At 46.0% G+C, this 20,478-nt stretch overlaps 3 protein-coding genes across 6 annotated transcripts; 2 read left to right on the top strand and 1 right to left on the bottom strand.

Annotated features, from left to right (window-relative positions):
- Nucleotides 1-1,287: 1,287 nt before the first annotated feature.
- LOC136545997 (uncharacterized) lies at nt 1,288-1,984 on the top strand. Its single transcript, XM_066537979.1, has one exon. It carries the CDS (start codon nt 1,338-1,340, stop codon nt 1,878-1,880), a length of 543 nt encoding a protein of 180 aa, XP_066394076.1. The 5' UTR covers nt 1,288-1,337; the 3' UTR covers nt 1,881-1,984.
- Nucleotides 1,985-2,892: 908 nt separating this feature from the next.
- Nucleotides 2,893-5,890, bottom strand: LOC136545996 (hsp70 nucleotide exchange factor FES1-like). Of its 4 annotated transcripts, none has more exons than XM_066537974.1 (8): nt 5,226-5,890; nt 5,041-5,132; nt 4,664-4,814; nt 4,149-4,309; nt 3,875-4,033; nt 3,612-3,797; nt 3,297-3,503; nt 2,893-3,221 (listed from the first exon to the last, which is right to left on the bottom strand). In XM_066537974.1, the coding sequence occupies exons 1-8, from the start codon at nt 5,608-5,610 to the stop codon at nt 3,189-3,191; spliced, it is 1,374 nt and encodes a 457-aa protein (XP_066394071.1). In that variant the 5' UTR covers nt 5,611-5,890; the 3' UTR covers nt 2,893-3,188. The 4 variants fall into 4 exon arrangements, with proteins under 4 accessions (XP_066394071.1, XP_066394073.1, XP_066394072.1 ...); XM_066537976.1 differs by having other exon boundaries at nt 5,316-5,889; XM_066537975.1 differs by having other exon boundaries at nt 4,182-4,309; nt 5,226-5,884.
- A 9,820-nt stretch (nt 5,891-15,710) lies between these two features.
- LOC136545995 (phosphoenolpyruvate/phosphate translocator 1, chloroplastic-like) lies at nt 15,711-19,524 on the top strand. The gene is made up of 9 exons (XM_066537973.1): nt 15,711-16,199; nt 17,412-17,534; nt 17,618-17,770; nt 17,880-17,965; nt 18,234-18,318; nt 18,621-18,740; nt 18,828-18,896; nt 19,032-19,161; nt 19,251-19,524. The coding sequence occupies exons 1-9, from the start codon at nt 15,840-15,842 to the stop codon at nt 19,325-19,327; spliced, it is 1,203 nt and encodes a 400-aa protein (XP_066394070.1). The 5' UTR covers nt 15,711-15,839; the 3' UTR covers nt 19,328-19,524.
- The last annotated feature ends 954 nt before the right edge of the window (nt 19,525-20,478 follow it).

Below are 20,478 nucleotides of genomic sequence, written 5' to 3'. Positions count from 1 at the left end.
CGTTGCACGCCGACAGTGTCTCGCGCCGCACGCCTTGATCTTGTGGGCCGAGCCACTTCTGATTGTGCGGCCCATGTCTTGTCTTGTGGGTATCGGGGGTCATATCCCCCACACCAGCTGACCCAACTCCTCTCCATCGTGTGCGTCGCTCGCTCCTCTCCATGACCGGCAGCGACCCGCTCCTCTCCGTCATGTGCGCCGCCGGCGCCCTCCCCCATCACGGCATCCTCCTCCCCTACCCCGGCGGTGCCTTCTCCCACACCGGCGGCTCCTTCACACACCCCAGAGTCCTCCTCCCCCCACTCCGGCGGCTCCTTCCCCCACGTTGACGTCCTCCTCCCCCACCCCGGCGGCGCCCTTCCCCGACACTGGCGTCCTCCCGCACAGGGAGCTCCCAACGCCCTCAGATCCGGTGACCATGGCGCTCTCCATGCCAGACTCTCTTCCCCCATATTGCAATTGTATCTTTCAATCGTTTCAGATACTTCAGAGCTATGTTGCAGTTGAATCATATGGATGCTGCAAAAGTAGATCGGGGGATGTTGCACATGTTGCATATGTTGCGAGTGTTTCAAAGCCATGTTGCAAGCATTTTGTTCAAAATGTTTCACATGTTTTAGACGTATGTTGCAATCGTTCTGATCTTAATGTTTTCATATGGTTCACACAAATGTTGCAATAATATGTTCCAGATGTTTCAGCTGCTTCAGTCTTATGTTGCAGCAGTTGTTCCATGTTGTTTCAAGTGTTTTATTAGAGTGTTTTATGTTGCTCGGCCGATGGGCGAGCCGGCGGACGGGGGCGCGTGGCTCGCCGGGGGCCTAGCGTACCGAGGCGCTCGGGCCGACGGGCGGGGGTGCTGCGGTCAGGGGGGCACTGGGGCATGCTCGTCGTGCGCATGGGGCAGTGCGAAGGCGGACGCGGCGGGCGAGCTAGGGGCGTGCGGCTCGCCGAAGGGCTAGGGGGCGCTGGGGGGCGTGCGCGTGGGTGCAGGGGCGAAAGCGGATGTGGGGGTTGAGCACTTGAGCGGGCGTCCGGACGCGCGTGGGGCGCTGAACGTCCGAGCGCTAGATTAGCCGTTTTATCAGATGCTTATTTTTTAGGGAGTTCAGATGTAAAATTATCACAGGATTGTTTTTTTTATTTTTCCTAAAAAGTAGAATCGAGGATCTTTTTTTAGAGTTTTCAGAACTTCCTCACTTTTTTGTGACGATGGATTGACACGGTCGTCTCACCAGTCACCACAAATAGCAAAGTTCAGATAATATAAAATGGTTTGGCGCGGCCCCGAGCGAAGGCAGGCACCCCTACAATCTTAGCCGGCACCCCCGCCAAGAATGGCACGCCTCGCCGCCGTGGCCGTGGCCCTCGCAGCCATCGCCGCGGTGGCCGGCGCCCACGAGACGTACTACGCGTCCGTGGAGAACCACCTTCCGGCGCTGGGCATGAAGCTGGCGTGCCATGCGATGGGCGGGTTCCTGACGGAGCTCAGCGTGGTGCCGCGCGGCCGCGTGCCCCACGGCAGGGCCGGGCGCCGCGTCGCCGAGCTGCTGGTGGAGCAGGGGCAGCACGGGTGGGTGCGCTGCAACTGGGCGTACGCGGGCAACTACGTCGCCGGGATCACGGTGCTGGACTCGCGGTGGCCCGAGGCACGGCGGTGCCAGGACCCCGCCGGCCAAGGCCTGTGCCGCGTCGTCTTCGAGAACGACGCCGTGGTCCTCAAGACGCCCGACCGCGGCGAGCGCGTGATCGGGGACCTGCCCGTCAAGCGCTGCCGGCGGCACTGGATGCTGTTCAGCACCGGGTGCACGTACCCCGACCACCGCTACCCATATGCCGGCCGGCGACTCGGGAGCGCCTTCGAATACTTCGCCGTCTGATCTCATTCAGTGCTCGCTTGTATGTATGAGGGGTGCCAACCATTTGGGGAGTCAAATTTTGTAGATTCTACAAAGGACTTCCAATACAATACAAATTACAAAGACATATATGCGTCACGAGTCACGAGATTATCAGAGACGAGCGACGTAATTCGAGCGCATGAAACTGGGTTCAATTTCGCACTCGCCAAATCAACAGCCTTCAACTTGAATCTGCATCAGTGTTTTAAATCACCGGCTAAGGCATTTAACGATCTACCTATATTGGTGTTTTAAATCACATGACAGCAAATGACCAGCTAGCGGCAGGTAACAACTAAATTGTATACATAGAAAAAAAATAGCTAATTCCTCCTCAAACAGCTATAATGGGAGATAGCGGCAACTGTAGCCGGAATTTAGATCTATGATCTATATATGTGAACTCTAAGCTCAGAGCTTCCCAGAACTCTTAATTACCTTAAATCTGGTTGGGCTTTTTGTTCAAATCGAACCATCTTGAGCCAAGAGATCAAGACCTTCTTTTCTTTAACATAGAATTGAATGCTTTATTTTAAATAAACTGAAAAGAGGTAAAGGAAAAGCAGGTAGCAGAGCGTCAACCAGAGTGCCACGGAAGAAGGATCCCTGCTGCCTATCAAGGCCCTGTTTGGAATGCGGAAATTTTTTTCCTATTCCTGTGTTTTTCCTGTGAAAATAAACTAATTCCTGTAAAATTCCTGCGTTCCAAACAGGCCCCAAATGATCCAGGAAGGAAGGTGCCGCTGCTGCTGCGCATAGTCATTGGGTTTTCTATTTCCTCTGTATATATAAGCATGACACCATTCAGAACTTTATGGTTTTCCAAAGCATGGTAAGTTTACTTTCAGTGAAAGTTGTGCAAAATGCTTATGTATGAAAGAACTTGAGCAACATTTCGGTTAAACGGGAAGCAACTGAATCAGGGCTATTGCAATTGCAACCTTAGTCTAGGCTCAGTAACAACTTTGAATCTTTGCGTATGAACAGCATCGACATTCAATGTGTTATAGGTGTATTATGAAATGGTTCAACACGAAGCAGAAATGAGTGAGAACTTTGTTCCATTGCACTTCTCTGTTCTGTAACTCGATAGACAGTCACCATTTTGTGACATTCTATCTGTGAATTATCTATGATCCCATGCAACCCGCCTTAATTCTGTTGACAACTTGTCATTCAACTAAAAGTAACAAATAAATTGTTACCCGATCACCTTCATATGGACATCCAAGGTTTCTAACCATTACATCTGTTCGAATTCCCAGGCTTATATTTGACTTCATTTTGTCAATTTTCATGTGATGCTGCAACCACCCTTGCCTGTATTCATAGAAGAAATGCACATTAAAGAACAGAGTTTGCTACTCCAGCATCATTTAAGGTATGAATCAATACCTGATTGATTTTCTGCTGGAAGACAATGTGGACTTCTCTCCGGAGAATTTCAACTTCCAGAGCGTACTCCCTTTGTTCCTCATGAGATGTCAACTCATCCAATTGCACTCTCAATGTATTCAGGGAATCATCCAGGCCTGAAAACTTCTGAAGATCTGTAGCATCAGCTGACGTAAGCTGCAGCAGACTCCTAACAGCTAACAAAGCCTACATGTATGATGACCAAAACAAGTTTGATCAGGAAAACTAGCATCTCATACCTTCATGGCAAACGTAAGAAAATAGTATTCACTTAGATGATATTTTGGAGTGTACCTTCTCCTGGAGGTCAAGGTCAGGCACTGATGATATCATCTCAACTACTGATTTTATGAAAAGGTGGTTGCTTAAGGATGGAGCTTGTGACTTCCCTGTATTTAGCTGAAAGTCAGCTATATATGCCAGTAAAGACAGAACCTTTTTCTGAAGCCGAACATTAGTTCTAGTGGTTGACAGTATATGCTGCAAACAAACAACGCATTGGTACACTTCAACCTCACTTTTGCCTAGATGTTCAATATATGATTTCCTTTTTCTACCTGCAACATTGCATAACCATTTTCTGAAAGGAACAGCTCCTGACCATGTTCATTGTCCCTAATCAAAGAGGATATAGCATACAGTGCCTTTGCAGCTTCTTGTGAAGAACTGGAATAACCCATCTTCACTAATCTTTCCAAAGCTCCATAACCAAGGATCTAATCAAGTACAAAGAGTTGTGTAAATACTGATACATAGGATGATGCATTGAAAGAATGGAAAACAGTTTCTTGAGTAAGCTGTAAGGATAGAAGTAAAAGACAGAGGAATCACCATAGAAAATAGTTGGAGACCTGCTGATAGTACCTGGTTTTGAACAAGAACATTGTTCTGACTGGCTTTGCCCAGCACCCATGCTGAAGTAGTTCTTATTCCTTCATCTGCATTGCTAAGTTCCCGAATCAATGGAAGAAGGCCTCCAAGTTTGTCAAGGTCTGAACACAAATTGATAAAATCATGTCACCATAAGAAAAATAAGTATAATTCTTGGCTTGCACAAACTGTTAAACATGATTCGAAATGAACTGCTGATCTTTATGAAACAGGGAAATGGAGACTTGAAAACACAGTTTTAACCTTCAGAACAAACAACTATGCAAAAGGTACATGGATCATCTTAACATGAATCAATCACAGGTAAATAACTAAACTGACATACTCTCTCTTATGGACAAGAGTAAAAAAGGAGGCATCTATTATCCCCAAACTACACGTTCATCCATGCATTGATTTGCCGAAGATGAGGTTTCGAGCATACGCTTATATTGACAAACAAGTACATAATTTACCATTAGCATTGTCGATGGGCTCAACGAGAAGTAAAAGCTCTTGCAGCGCACGGTGGCAGTCCTCCAGCGAAACAGAGGAATTATTTAAGTCAGCAATAGCAATCTTCATCAACTCAGCATCTGATGGCACCTTTAACTTCTCCATCAGCTCCTGCAGGGCAGTTATTTGGATGAAGGTAACGCAATCACTTAAAATTTTGCATTTTACATCATCCAAACGTTGGCCTGAACTCTGAAGATCAACTTTTATGACCAACAGAAATAGGAGTTGTTGTTCAGGAAATTCGTAACTTAATGTAAATAAACTACTAAAACTTAAAAGTGAACTCTAAACTTGGATGAACAAATTTCCGTCGGCTCTGCAGCAATGTCTTCACCTTAATCTCCATCTGTCGCTTGAGTAATTCCTCTGCCGATAGCCACTCCAATTCCGCAGCCTTTTCTCTCAACTTATCCGGATCAGAGTTCCCTGCATTAGCAGCAGTATTGGAGTCAATTTGCTCCTGCTTCAATGGCAATGTAGGCTAATAAATAAGCATTGTTGGCGAAATTTTTGACATACAAATTGACTCAGATTGCAAATATTTCGGGTTCAAATAGACGAATTCACCCAACAAACGAGGAAGGAACCCGCAAAGTCGCAGGCCCATACCAATCGCCCACTGCACCATGCTGTCAAGCGAGGCGAACTCGCGCCCGTCGTCCCGAGTCAGCAAACCCTCTCCTCCGCCGCCAGCACGAGCTTCGGCCTCGGCCAGAATCTCCGCCTCGTCCTTGCCCGTGGCCCACTGCCTCGGCTCCCCGAGCAACGACGACCGGTTCCTCCCCTTCTCCACCGCCGCCGCCGCCGGCGAGAACCGCGGGAAGAAGAGAAGCAGGGCGGCGGCCGAGATGGTGGCGAGAAGCGTCGGGAGGTTGCATCGGCGAGGCTGCTTGGCTCCCGCCATGGCCGCGAGCGCGAGGGGATCAGAGTGATGTGGAGGGGACGCAACGCCACGCCACTCCACGCCACCACGCCTTGAGAGGAACTGAGGAAGGGATCAGGTTCGAACCGTGTAGAAATTTTCCGGGTGGCTTTTGCCTTGCAATCTCTCAAATTAACCGTTTTTCGACACCCAGTAGTAGAGAACTAGAGACGGCCGATGCGTGTCCCACTCCCACTGTTCCGTTCTTCCCCGTGTTGGAATCGAAGTCGCTGGCTCGCTCCTTTTCTTTCCTTTTGGAGTTCTGAGTCGGCTCCGTCTCAGTAGTGTCACAAAGTCAGAAGCAAATCCAGCCATGTGTCACGGTGCGCGTCAAGCCACCAGAACGAAGGCCTAGGAAGCCGAACCCAAAAGTATCCGGCCCAGACTGGAAAGCTTGAAGCCATGGAGGCCCGGCTGCGTCCGGTGATCCGCTGTTGGACAGCTGTAAGCGCTAGTTTCTACATATCAAAGCAGGAAGGTTTGGCCGCCGCTCAGGGTGGCCACGTCGTCCCGAATTCTCTTGGCCATTCGATTCAGCAATCGACGGTCCGTATTATCTCCACCTCTTGCTACAATGCCTCGGACCCGCTACGAAACCCTCGTCGGCTCTCCTTGACCCCGACGCCCTCCTCCTCTCCGCTCTCTCTCTCTCTCTCTCCCTCTCTCGATCCATGCCGCCATGGCGACGGTGCACGGAGCGCACCCCACGCCGTGCCCTCCCCCCCCCCCCCTCTCCTCTCCACTCGCTACCTCTCTCTCTCGATGCGGCCAGGGTGACGGCAGCCAGTGCGCGCAGCCAGGGCGACGCGGGCCGCCGGCACTTCTGCAGGAGGCCTGGCCACTGGCCTCTACTACCCGGGCGTTGCGCAGATTAAGGTTCGCTCTCTCCCTTCCTCTCCCTCCCCTTCCCTCGCCGGCGTCGGGGACGGATGTCGATGTAGGCTTGTCGGATCAGTCTTCCTTGCTGGCGGACGCCCAAACCGGCGGATCCGGTGCCTCCATGGCCTGATCCGTCTGTCCTCCCGTCCGATCTGTGCAGGCAACAACCTTCCAGAGGCCATGGCCGTTGGTGCCATGGTGGAGGACTGTGGGCCAACGACGGCGCTGCCCACTGCCTCCGTGGCGGCGGCGCCCATCCTCCTCCTCCTCCTCCTCTGCCCTCCCTCCCCTTACTCTCCCTCTCTCCCCTTCCCTCCCGAGGCGGCGGTGAGCGCGAGGCGATTGCTTTCTACACTTCGGCTGCAGTTGTCATCAGCTCAGGGTGGCACAGTCCCACCCGCCAAGCAGGTTGCAAGCCTCCTAAGAGCACACATCGTCTTAAACATTTTATTTGATACATTCATGTCTTAGTTCGATGAAACTCAAATTTGATTTCATACTCAAATAGTACATGTTGCTATGTTCTGGCTTCAGAGATACAGGTAGAACTACCCCTGTGTCGAGACTATAAATCAGCATTTATCTACATGTTTGAGTTGCTTTACAGAATAGTTTTCTCATTGTTCTAGAAGGCTGGGTGCACATAAGCACCCTTCAAGTACTCTCTCAAATTTGAAGTCAGGTTCATGTTCCTGTTCTAATGTGTCCTTTACCATGGCATCCAGCAAAACAGAAAGTGTATGCCAATTTATGTCAGAATAGGCCCCATTTTTCTATGCTTTTCATACTGTTCTAGCTTAACATTGATTTATTATGACACTCTGCTGACAAATTAGTGACCTAATTTTCTGTCTTACTTGCAAGGGGAACTTCACAAACACTGGTTCAAACTGCCCTTGCAAACATGGAACCAAATGGAGAGGACAGGAAGTGGGAGAAGGGCAACAGTGGACTTATTTGCTTCCTGTGTGCTCAGCGGTTCCAGTAGGAGGATTTGTGATGCTATCAAGGCTACGATTAGTCGCATGTGCACATCTTGCCAAAATTGTGCACCACTTTGGTATTGCTCAGAATGACTTGCAATTTGGAATTGAGGGAGTATCAGGTATACTCCCTCTGTTCCAAATTATAAGATGTTTTGGCTTTTCTAGATATATTGCTTTAACTATGTATCTAGACAGTGTGTCTAAATGCATAGCAAAAACAATGTATATCTAAAAAAGCCAAAACATCTTATAATTTAGAATGGATGGAGTAGTAGAGTTGAAGGAACCAGAGTTCCTCACAATCTGATACATATCAAATGATGAACAAGTGATTGTTTCTTTAGTACACCCCCACAGTCCAATGTATAACGAATTTACTGGAGTCATACCACTTGCAATCTTTTATGAATCCACTGAAATAGCATTAGATGATAGAAGTCATTTAGTACAAGAGAAATACCATTTTAGATGATAGAAGTCAATTCAGTACAAGAGAGTATGTTTGCAATAGAGATGATGTGCCTTTATTGTTGTTTTTTTGCAGGGATCTTAGCATGCTTATTTTTGCAGTAGATTAACCAGTTTTGCAAGCCTTTTTTCTTCTGAACCAAGCCAGAAAGGTGGTTTGCGCTGTATATAGTCTGTTGACCTGATTTATGAAGTTACTAAGCTTCTAGCAGGAAGGTAGCACGATCTTGTGGATTATGAAACAGTTATATTTATTTTAACAAGAGATTAAACATTCTGTATAAATGAAGAAGGTAGGATGTTAAGATCTAGAAGTAGTTAATTAGTTGCTTCTGTATGGATTTACAATATTCAAGCAAGTTCAGATGCCTCATCACAATTCACAAATTGACTATTTTTATTTCAAAATTATTTTTTTCCACAGCTACTGTACCTAAACTTAACACTAAATTTATGGTTGATGGCTTAAATGCAGAATTTATGGGTGTAGGTCACGAAGACGCAAATACACGAGTAAGGTAAATGACATTTCCTTACTTCTTCCAATTTCTAATCTCTATGTGACTCTAGAGAAAAAAATACTCATGCTTTATGGTCGGTGTGAAAACAGAAGCTTTAGAATATTTCTCATGCAGTGTGAAGACCTAAAATAGTTTATTGCATTGGCTTCTATGTTTTTGCTATGAAATGTCATCTATCACATCAATCATGTCATGTTTACAATTCTGAATAGTTTTACCATGTTAAATATAAAAAGAGTTCCAATCGTTCAGTTCTTGTGCATGACATATCCACATTAAACTCATAATATTGCTTCATACAAATATTAAACATCTTTTTTACATGTGTCTTAACCAGGAGATTTACCGGCGCGTACGATGACGCGCGTGATGGACTAGTATAACAGAAAGGGAAGAGAGCAACTCGAACTTGTCTTGGTAGGCGTTGGCATAGGCGGTGAGCTGGGCTCGAGAGATCACCGGCGACCACCAATTCCACTTTACTCGTTATCAAATCACTCAGCTGTTCTAAATCGAATTCGTGTTACCCAGATTCGTTCCCTATCCACTTAGTTCTATGGGAGAATTCCTTATTTGACACTGGAAAAATGAGTCGTTTTTTTTTTGCCCTGAAATTTTCTTCGTTCCCTATTTGACACTCACTTCAACTTTCGTTCCTAATTTAACACTGCCGTCAAATCCGTTAGCTAACGGTGTTAACTGGCCGTTAAAAAGACGTTTTTGCCCCTAGAAAAAAAACGACGAAGCAAATTTGAGGAAAAAAAACCTGCGTCCGCCTCTGATACATGCGCCCAGCTAAAAAAAAAGGCGCAGGTTTTTTTTTCCTCTCAAATTTGCTTCGCCGCTTTTTTTTCTAGGGGCAAAAACGTCTTTTTAACGGCCAGTTAACACCGTTAGCTAACGGATTTGACGGCAGTGTCAAATTAGGAACGAAAGTTGAAGTGAGTGTCAAATAGGGAACGAAGAAAATTTCAAGGCCAAAAAAGGAACGACTCATTTTTCCAATGTCAAATAAGGAATTCTCTCTGGTTCTATTACACCATGCCCTCGTCATTTGGGGCTATTGTGGGTATGTGCCGCGTAATGTTCTACTGGTTTCCTTATAAGAGCTTGTTTCCTACTTATGAGTACTCAACTATATATAAACGTCAGCAGCGATAGCATGCTCATAAATGGCGATAGAGAAATTAATCCACATCCTTATCCAAACCCATTGGGTTTCGGATTTTGATACCCGTTGTCATCTCTGTGCATAACTGGATGAGCTGTTGTAAATACAATACTAGTATAGAATCTCTTACTACCTAGGGGTTGTTTGGCAGGGCCTTTGGAGTATATTTTTATAAGAATCGCTTCTCGTTAGTCAAATAGTAAAAAAAACACAGAGACTCTGGTGACGAACAAATAAGAATCATTTCTCTATTTATATTAGAAGGAATGAGCCAAAAATTTTTTTGACCCCAGTCCAATCCTCACCTACTCCCTTACCAGAATTAAGTAGAATCACTTTACCAAAGAATCAAGGAATACAGCTACAAAATTTAGGAGTGGAGCTCGTCCAAATAGACTCTAACCTATTTTATATGGGATTCTGAGATCGACGATCCTTCTGTTACATTCTTAAGATCCACTAGAATCAAACTCATATAAACCTGTTCGTAGGCATACACCTGTTCGTAGGCATACACTAGCACTAGTCTCCTGAAAAAGGAATATTCCATGGAGATATCAAGATTCTAAAACTACCATGCACATAAGGCAAGCATCACCTCTTTTTTTCTTACATGTTCTCGTATGAAAGCTCATAGTTTGGTTTTGTTGAATTGATAAAACCCTAAATGCTAACCTAGTTTTATCAAAGTGATTATGAGATAGGTGGCACATTCCAAGTGGTGGAGCAAATGAAGATCATGACATGATGATGGTGATGCCATGGTGATGATCAAGTGCTTGGACTTAAAAAGAAGAAAGAGAAAAACAAAAGGCTCAAGGCAAAGGTATAAGTGGTAGGAGCCATTTTGTTTCGGTGATCAAGACACTTAGCGAGTGTGATCACATTTAGGTTCGATAGCCGTACTATTAAGAGGGGTAAAACTCGTATCGAAATACGGTTATCAAAGTGCCACTAGATACTCTAACTCATTGCATATGTATTTAGAATCTAGTGGAATGCAAACACCCATAAAAATATTTGTGAAAATATGCTAACACACATGCACAAAGGTGATACACATTGTGTTTAGCACTTGGGAGTAAGGGTTCGAAACTTCACCGGCGGACAGTCCGACGGTGCCACCGGTGCCCTGTATAGAAAAGACAGGGTTTCACAGAGTGGACCGGACGCTGGCCTCAACTAAACCGACGCGTTCGATCAGTGGAAGCACTGAAGACGCTGGTGTCGGTCTTCGACCGGATGTGGAGTGGGTGCGTCTGGTCCCGCTGACGTGGCGGCGTAGAGAAGAGGAGAAGGACCGGACGCTGTTGCTGCGTCCGATCGTGACCGACCGGACACATCCGGTCGTAGTTGAGTAGCTCTGGGAGTTCTCTGGAATCGACCGAACGCTGCCCATCCTACGTCCGGTCGTGTTCAAACTGACGCATCCGGTCGCGACTGAAACCTTACTAGAAGTGACCGGACGCTGGGGTCCTGTGTCTGGTCCTACACTGTAGAGTGTCCGGTCACAACTTAAGTGCACTGTTGAAAGGGTCGAGATGGCGACTAGAGGGGGAGGGTGAATAGTTCTTTTTAAAACTTAATCACGTCGACTAACCGAAACAAGTGCGGAATTAGAACTATCGGTCTAGCCAAGACTACACCCCTCTATCTATGTTCACTAGCACCTTGCAAAGATACTAATCAGGCAACAAAGGTGCTGAGCTAGCTAGAGCTCTCCTAACCAATTCTAGGAGCAAGGTCACACAAACCTATGCCACTAGTACTTTAAGCAACAAGGGAGCTCCTACACATGCTAGTAAGCAAAAGCACAAAACTAACTAAGCTCACTAGCAATGCTCAATAACAAGGCAACCAATGCCGAATTAGAGAGCGCAAATACTTAGCTACACAAACTAAGCAATGTGACTAACAAGATTACACAAACCAAATTAGCCACGCAAGGGAGCTACTTCTATGCTACATAAGCAAGAAGATAATTAGCAAGCTACACAAGCTAACTAATTACTAAAGCAACAACATAAGCTCAATGTATATGAAAGTAATTGCAACCTTGTGTAACGGAGATGTAAACCAACAGGAAGAACAAGGTTGACATGATGATTTTTCTCCCGAGGTTCACGTGTTTGCCAACACGCTAGTCCCCGTTGTGTCGACCGCTCACTTGGTGGTTCGGCGGCTAATTGACATCACTCGCCAAGCCCGCACATCGGGCGCCGCAAGAACCTACCCCGGAAGTGAGGGTAGCTCAATGACACGCTTTACTAAAGTTGCTCTTCATGGCTCCCGCGGGGCGAGCACAATGCCCCTCACAAAGCTCTTCTACGGAGCACCGCACAAGCTTCTTGTGGGCTTCTACGGAGACCACCACCAAGCCATCTAGGAGGTGGCAACCTCCAAGAGTGACAAGGACCACCGGCTTGCAACTCGATCACCTAGTGCCACTCGATGCAACCTCATAATGCAATCGCACTAGAATGCTCACCCACACAATCGAATGATCACTATCAAGTATGTGTGAGATGGAGGGCTTCTAAGCACTCTCAAGTATGGACACAAAGTCCCCCGAGGTGCTTAGCCCCAGCCATGGCCGAAGGCCACTTCTATTTATAGCCCCAAGGGCTAAACTAGCTGTTACCCCTTTTACTAGGCAACTATCGGGTCGATCGGATGCTCCGATCATGTTGACCGGATGCTGGACCTCAGCGTCTGGTCGCCCAATGACAGCCACGTGTCACCTACGTTCAACGGCATTGTTTCGATCTCAACGGTCATCTTCTGATCGGACGCAGCAGCTTCAACTGACCGGACGCTGGACCCTCAGCGTCCGATCGTTTACAATAAGGTACCAACCTTGACCGGACGCGTCCGGTCACACGTGATCGGACGCAGCCCAGCGTTCGGTCATACTCCAGCTCCTACGTCACCATGCGTCAGCCTGACCGGACGCGCCCTACCAGCATCCGGTCACTTCCAGTGCCAGTGTCCGATGCACTCAGTGAGACCCTGTCTTTTCTATGTAGGGCGCCGGTGGCACCGTCAGACTATCCGCACTCTACGGGCGGACACTCCGTCGGTAGAGTTTCTTCACCAAGTTGATCCACATCAACTCCAACTCCTTCTCCTTTGTAAATGTGCCAACACCACCATGTGTATGTGTGTTAGCTTTTCACAATCATTTCCCAAAGGATGTTAGCCACTCAACTTGCCACGCCACTTGATCCTAGCGACGATGCAAAGTTAGATCACTCGAGTGGCACTAGATGACCGATATGCAAACAAGTTTGCCCCTCTTGATAGTATAGCCATCTATCCTAAACCCGGTCATAAACTTCTCTACACACCTATGACCGGTGAAATGAAATGCTCTAGGTTATACCTTTGCCTTGTGCATTCCATTCCATCTCCTCCAATGTCGATGCAACACATGCACCAACACGATCAACAATGATATGATCCACTTTATATCATCACGTGATCATATTGGTTCATCGATCTTGACTTCTCTTGCTTTTCACCGTTGCCTTCGTCCATCGACGCCAGGTCTTGCTCAAGCTTCACCGCCACGCAGTTCATCGCTCCAAAGCCTTTGACTTGCCCTTCACGCTTGCAACCAGTCCATCAAGCCAAGCCTTGTCTTGATCTTCTCCACCTTTGATCACATGACTCAATGTCATGTCTCATGTGCATTTAAGCTCCTTCATCACCACATGTGTGAGCTTTGCAACATCTCCAAGCCATTTTCACCTTCATGGCATATGTTGCTCACACACATGTACCTATGGACTAATCACCTGTGTATCTCACATAAACACAATTAGTCCACCTAAGTTGTCACTCAATTACCAAAACCAGACAAGGACCTTTCAACTGTTGACCGTTGAGATCGGATGATCAACATTTGAAGTAGAGGACCGGACGCTAGGGTCCTACGTCCGGTCAAACCGACCAGTGCGTTCAGTCACCCCGATTTTTCAGTGAACAGAGGAGCCAACGACTATATTCGTGGGGGCTCTCTATTTAAGTCCCATGGCTGGCTCAAGCTCACTCTCTTGGCCATTTGCATTAACATAGCAACCTTGTGAGCTAAGCCAAAGCCCTTCCACTCATCTCCATCATTGATTCATCGTTTTTGTGAGATTAGGAGTGAATCTAAGTACATTGCTGGAGTGTTTGCATCTAGAGGCACTTGGTGTTCGTGTTTCGCTGCGGGATTCTCTTGTTACTCTTGGTGGTTGCCGCCGCCTAGATGGCTTGGAGTAGCGAGGATCGTCGAGCGGAGGTTGGTGATTGTCTCTGGCTTCAATCATGGTGATTGTGAGAGGTTCTCGACCTTTCCTCGATGGAGAGCCAAAAGGTACTCTAGTAAATTACTCGTGGCTTGTGTGATCCTCATCTTGTGTTGGTTGTGCAGCACCCTATTGAGGGTTTGGCGTGTGATACAAATTAGCACGTGAACCTCCAAGTGAGTGAATCACCACAACGAGGACTAGCTTGCCGACAAGCAAGTGAACCTCGGTAAAAAATCATTATGTCAACATTTGATTCCGAGGTGATTGGTATTCATTGATATTTATTCTTGTGATTGATTGGTTTATTTCTCGACTCGACGGTATAACCATCTTGCTCTCTCTCTTTACAATACCGCAAACTAGTTGTCAAGCTCTTTAGCGTAGCTAGTCGTGAGAGCTTGTTAGCTTTGTTAGTGTGGCTCTTTAGTTAGCAATTGAGAGCATACCAACTTAGTGTAGTGACATAGCCATTGTGTGGATAGAGACTATAGAAACTAGAATTGTGGTAGGTGGCTTGTATTTTAGTAGGCTAGCGCAACACTTGCTTTGCCTCATATTTATCTAACCAGTTTGTTAAGTGTTGTTGTAGAAATTTTTTTATAGGCTATTCACCCTCTCTCTAGTCATTAGGACCTTACATCGTCCACCTTTTCTCTCCTTCACACATTGCTTTCGCCCTAGCTACATCTTTTATCTTTTAGGCCCCGTTCGTTGGTGTGAAACTTTGCTAAAACTGGCTGAAAAATACTGTTCCGACTGAATTGTTGTGAGAGAAAAATACTGTTCCGACTGAAAAAAGAAGTCGAACCAGCCGAATATGAGGTAAGCCGAACATGGCCTTAATGGTACTCTCTCTCTCTCTAACTTTTTTGTTAACACATGTTTGCAAGCTACCATCATGCTGAGTTGGATGTTGTTGTCAGGAGGATAGACTTGAGGCTACAAGCCATGTTGGAGCATTGGGCTGATCTAAAATATAAGACATAAGGATAAGCCTACATAGGTGCTTGTACAGGGCACCCTTAAACTGCATAACTATATGCAAACAAGTAATGCCTAGTTGCCTACATAGTCCTTGGTGCATTATATAAGTCTGTGTTTTAGTTACCTGTATTAGGGTTTAGGTCGCATAGTTGAATACAAAGATTATATTTGTTTATATGCATTGGGTAGCATGCGCACACTTAGCTGCTCACCTTATCACCCTTGAGATGTCATTTTAGCTCTATAGATGTTCACTGATACTTTATTGCTTATTCTCGTTGCTCCTGGCATATGAAATGTGCAACTTGATTTCACACAACGTTGAACAGACCTAAAGAACGCAAGAATTTTAGGGTTTTACGTAGAAATTTTATAGAAATTAGTTTGGGCTGGGATTGCTTGCGTCATGGTGGACCTGCTGAAGTGGTGATCCAGCGGATCCGCTCCTTGGGCGTGGCCTCCGTTGCGGGGCCCGCGGCGTCCCTCGTTTCCTCGAGACCGTCGCATCGTCCATCTCCACCAACCCAACTACTACTGGAGGCTGGTGCTAGACGGATGCCAGTATGCCACGGTGACTCCGACGCTGACCGCTGGGGTCCCCAAGGACTGTTTCGGCAGCGACAGCTGTTCGTTGCGCTCCATGTCGCGGCGACACGGTCGAAGCCCACGTCGGATCCATTATCCGCCCACTGCCAGTGGGCTCCACAGGCTCCTGCGGCCCGCATGTCAGATAGCCAGCTGCATTAAAGCCCCTCCTCGCTCCAAATCTCGCGCACTGTCAGTCGACGCCACCAGCCCACCAGCAGCGCCAGGCCTCGCCAAGCCGGTGGAAACCTCGTGCTCTCCGCCGCCGCCGCCTCGGGCCCCTCCGCCCGCCTCTTCCAGAGCACCAACTCTTCGGCGGATCATGCAGAGCGCGGCTGCCGTCGGGCTCGTCCGGCCATGCGCCGCGCGGCCGCTCCCCACCTACACTAGCCCATGCCGCGGCGCCGGCGGGTGCATCGGCGGCACCCAGCCACCGCTCCTCACGCCTCGCGGCCTCCGCCTCTCCGCCCGCGCCGGCCTCCTGCCGGCCTCGCCGCTGGAGGAGGAGGAGAACCGGAGATGCAGGGCCGCCCGGCACGTGGCGGCGGCGGCCGGGAAGGTGGCGGCGGCTGAGGGGGCCGGAGAGGAAGCGGGGGGAGGGCTCGTCAAGACGCTGCAGCTGGGGGCGCTCTTCGGGCTCTGGTACCTCTTCAACATCTACTTCAACATCTACAACAAGCAGGTGAGCTGATTGACGAAAAAAAAAAAACACTGGCATCCCTCCATGTCCCTGTGTTGGGGGACGCGTTGCATTCCTGATGCTCAAGCAGCCCAATTGCTGGCCTTCCCTCTGGTTAGCCACCGCGCACTAGTGATTCCATTCTGATCGACTAGAGCCAAGTGGATTGGTGGGTGGATCTAAGTGCTGGTGATTTTGATTTCGGTGCATGCGTGCAAAGGACAGATCCTTCTATTAGTCTGCAAATTTTCCCTAATCTAAACTGAGTCAAAGAGAGAGCTTTCATTTCTCCTTTCATGCATGCCCTGCGTGCTATGCTGAAAAGCGGCCCATGTATTGTTCATGTTTCTTCCATCTGGACATCTCCATTAGGTTAAGTGAAAAGCCAATTGGCCTTGACCTTTTCTCTTGAGAAATTTATGAATCAGTTATAACAGATGTCTGTTTTTAACCTCATAATCTACTGAAACTAGATGTAGGCCATCACACTTTCTGCGTGAGCGTGACTGCAAAAGTTTGCTCAAACCCATCATGATCTATAACTGATACAAGCTCCACATGCTGCACAGAAAGAAAACTTTGCCTTTGTTTCTTTTTCTCCATTTTAGATCTGCCTCATACCACACATTTCTAGGCTAGATTTTGCTTAACTTTGTAAAATACAGCCAAGTCTACATTGTAGTTTTAACCGTACTCAATAATGATTACAATAAAGTTGATGCTTGTTTCGGATATCTGTAGTATCTGTAGATACGAAGTATATGCTACTTTTTTTAAAGCTGTTACAGAACATCCATCTTTTTAAGGATCTGTTATATGCACTGCAGACTACACCCATGCGATGTGTTTTCAACTTTAAGTCATGATACATACTTACATAGGTGTTCCATATCTGAGGTTAATTTTTTAGACTACCATTTCTCCATAGTTTTAAGGGTTTTAAGTTTTTAACAGGCTGCATGCACAAGATAATCTTGCTTCTATATTTCCAGTGTTTTTGACATCCCACCCAGATAGCACTTATGTTTTCTGGTGGCTATGTCAAGGCAATATTTTACTGACAAGTGTTGTATTGGTAACTGTAGTCTTTCTTTATTCATTAATGTAGATCATGTCACCTTTTAGTTAGTTTCCTGATTCCTGAGAAACACTTGATGATGAACAACAGTTACCAGTAAATGATACTACTTTCTAAACTGTTCCTATGCTCTGCAGGTTCTGAAGGTTTTGCCATACCCTATAAACATCACAACGGTGCAGTTTACTGTTGGAAGTGCCATTGCTTTGTTCATGTGGATCACTGGTATCCTTAAAAGGCCAAAGATTTCTGGTGCCCAGGTGAATATTTAGTCTTGTCGGGCAAACTTTCAGTATAAACATGGTGCATCAAAATTAATGTCGGTGCTGTTCTTGTTTCCCAGCTTTTTGCTATCCTTCCTCTAGCTATTGTCCATACCATGGGCAATCTTTTCACAAACATGAGCCTTGGAAAGGTTGCAGTGTCATTTACACATACTATCAAGGCCATGGAACCTTTCTTCTCAGTTCTCCTTTCAGCAATTTTCCTTGGTGAGGTAAGTCTTCTGTTCAACTCTGAAGCCTATAGTAACTACACAACTCTCGCAGTATGATAAAATCTTTCTTGCTTCTTGCTTTTTCTCTGACAAATGAGTGATTTTGCAGTTGCCTACGCCTTGGGTTGTGTTGTCTCTTCTTCCAATTGTTGGTGGTGTGGCATTGGCATCCCTTACTGAGGCCTCCTTTAACTGGTATGCAACAATATAGGCACCTTAGATTGAATACAAGCAAGTGTTAGGATGCTTGTTGTGCAAAATACATTTATCCTTTTCTATTAATTTTCTGTCTTTTGTTCCATTGCTTCAATCATCTGCCATACCTCAAAATTTAGTTATACAATTGTTCCAGAGCTGTTATTTCTATCTGTTTGCGTGCACTTACACCTCCAGGAAGTTAAAAGCAATGACTTCCATGTTACCCATTTTATACTCATGTGTAACTTCGAAATTTTCAACACAGGGCTGGATTTTGGAGTGCAATGGCTTCAAATGTAACCTTCCAGTCAAGGAATGTGCTAAGCAAGAAACTTATGGTGAAGAAAGAGGTAGCTGAATTACTATTTTTAAATTTTCTTGGGTAGTCAAAGCAATCAACTACTCCCTCCGTTCCAAATTATAAGACGATTTGGCTTTGTTAGTTTCATAGCTTTTGCTACGTACCGATATAGGTTATGTCTAGATACATAGTAAAAACTAAATTCAAATATGCGTAATTGATTTGGAACGGAGGGAGTAATTGATTTGTTAGTTTCAGTTTTTAATAGGTATATCTGTATATACCTTCTGTGTTGTGCCATTCGATTTGATTGTATGCCTAACCCTCTTTCTTTTCCCCACTCGTGACCAGGAATCTCTCGACAACATTAATCTATTCTCAATCATTACAGTCATGTCATTCTTCCTGTTGGCCCCAGTAACCTTACTTACAGAAGGTGTTAAAGTTAGTCCAGCAGTTTTGCAGTCTGCTGTGAGTATCCTGCTGCTTATTATTCATGATACCTTACAGACTAGCTTGAGCATAATTCAATATTTATGAATATTATTTCTTGTGCAGGGTTTGAACTTGAAACAGATATACACAAGGTCATTGATTGCTGCATTCTGCTTCCATGCATACCAACAGGTGGTGATCCATCTTACTGATATTGGTGGATTTGTTTGTTCTTTGATTACATCATTAACGTTGATTCAGATTACTATATATGCCTGTACAAGTTCCATTTCAAACAATGATCTTAATATTTTAAATTTGTTGAAGGTGTCATACATGATCCTCGCCCGGGTATCCCCAGTCACACATTCAGTGGGCAATTGCGTCAAGCGGGTGGTGGTCATTGTGACCTCTGTTCTGTTCTTCAGGACCCCTGTTTCTCCCATCAACTCTCTTGGTCTGCATCTTTTCCTTTCACTACTCTTAACTAAATCAATCATTTTAGTCCGTTCACCCTCATGATTTTGAAACATTAAATTTGTGCAGGTACCGGGATCGCTCTTGCTGGAGTTTTCCTATACTCGCAATTGAAGAGACTTAAGCCCAAGCCCAAGGCTGCTTGATCATAGACATTTGCAGGTCCATCCAATAGAACTTTGGAAGTTATGCTATGCGATTGGAGTGACTAGTGAGTGCCGTAGTTAGAATGATGTTTAAAGAGCTACCACTTTGGCGGATAATTTGTGATTTTAGCATTTTTGGACGGATTTGTTCGTGTATTAATAATTTTGCAGTGATGCCACTTTCGTTGTGCTGTTTATAGGCTTCTGAAACTGAACTGCGATGTTTCATTGGACCATTTTCAACCGTGACACTAAATTAAGATAGATACAAAAAAAAGTTATATTCGGAGTTATATATTTCATGGTGATTGCTAAACCTTTCGGAATGGACAAAATAACAATTAGTCAAATTATATGTATACTAATTGTATGAATGTTATATTCATAGATTCATCCTTCAAAACCTACATGACATTGATTTTGAACAGTTGATGTGCATTGGTTTTGAGCAATAATTGATATATCAAAACATGACAATGATTTTAAGAATTGATGATACTCGGTGATATAAACCCGCTAGGGTTTATGGACGATCTTTCGATGAGAGGCGTGAGATCACTCGATTTGATGGATGGAGATGACGTTCACGGCCCGACTATAGCCTTCCAAGACCGCGCCTTAGCAACCGATACACCACCTCCAAAGGCCGTCACGATCTTGTAGAGCGCGACAACCAGCCACTAGGGCTCCCGTCCTGCAAGCAATCGAAGAACTAGCAAGAACAAGGAAACAAGCACTGAATTTGCAAGATGGAATTAAAAGCCTCAAACTGAATCTTATTTTGAGTGGGGTTCCGAAGACAAGGAGACGGGCGGCTGGATCAGCACGCGCGCCTACAAGCAAGTAGCAAAGGCTAAACTTGATCTAAACAAAACCCAAGTGTTCCTGGTGGCGGCTAAGGGGTATATGACGTGTGGAGGACGACCACAAGAGAGTTTGGGTCGTGCTCCAACCCTAGGACGCGTCTCTACTGGACTCTAAACGATACAAGCCCATTGGGCTAACTTAAGGTGGCGCAGCACCCTGGATAGAATAGACCTCTCGGTGATTTTTGGGCTGTTGACGCCGTTTATGAGCAGGTATGAGTATGAGGTCAGATCCGTATGAAAGTAGACTTTATTAGCTTTCCAACAAGTCCAGAATCACCCCAA

Source organism: Miscanthus floridulus, chromosome 3, assembly GCF_019320115.1.
Source record: "Miscanthus floridulus cultivar M001 chromosome 3, ASM1932011v1, whole genome shotgun sequence".
Classification (NCBI taxonomy): Eukaryota; Viridiplantae; Streptophyta; class Magnoliopsida; order Poales; family Poaceae; genus Miscanthus; species Miscanthus floridulus.
This window is presented reverse-complemented; position numbering and strand designations above follow the sequence as displayed.

Bases quoted from the DNA above. Each gene is read 5' to 3' on its own strand.
- LOC136545997 (XM_066537979.1), top strand. From the start codon at position 1,338: ATGGCACGCCTCGCCGCCGTGGCCGTGGCCCTCGCAGCCATCGCCGCG.
- LOC136545995 (XM_066537973.1), top strand. From the start codon at position 15,840: ATGCAGAGCGCGGCTGCCGTCGGGCTCGTCCGGCCATGCGCCGCGCGG. The intron at 17,771-17,879 runs GTAAGTCTTCTG...GTGATTTTGCAG, and splicing joins CAGCAATTTTCCTTGGTGAG to TTGCCTACGCCTTGGGTTGT. The intron at 17,966-18,233 runs GTATGCAACAAT...TTTTCAACACAG, and splicing joins ACTGAGGCCTCCTTTAACTG to GGCTGGATTTTGGAGTGCAA.
- LOC136545996 (XM_066537974.1), bottom strand. From the start codon at position 5,610: ATGGCGGGAGCCAAGCAGCCTCGCCGATGCAACCTCCCGACGCTTCTC. The intron at 4,310-4,663 runs GTAAATTATGTA...ATTTGTGTTCAG, and splicing joins GCCCATCGACAATGCTAATG to ACCTTGACAAACTTGGAGGC. The intron at 4,034-4,148 runs GTGATTCCTCTG...GTACTTGATTAG, and splicing joins GTCTCCAACTATTTTCTATG to ATCCTTGGTTATGGAGCTTT.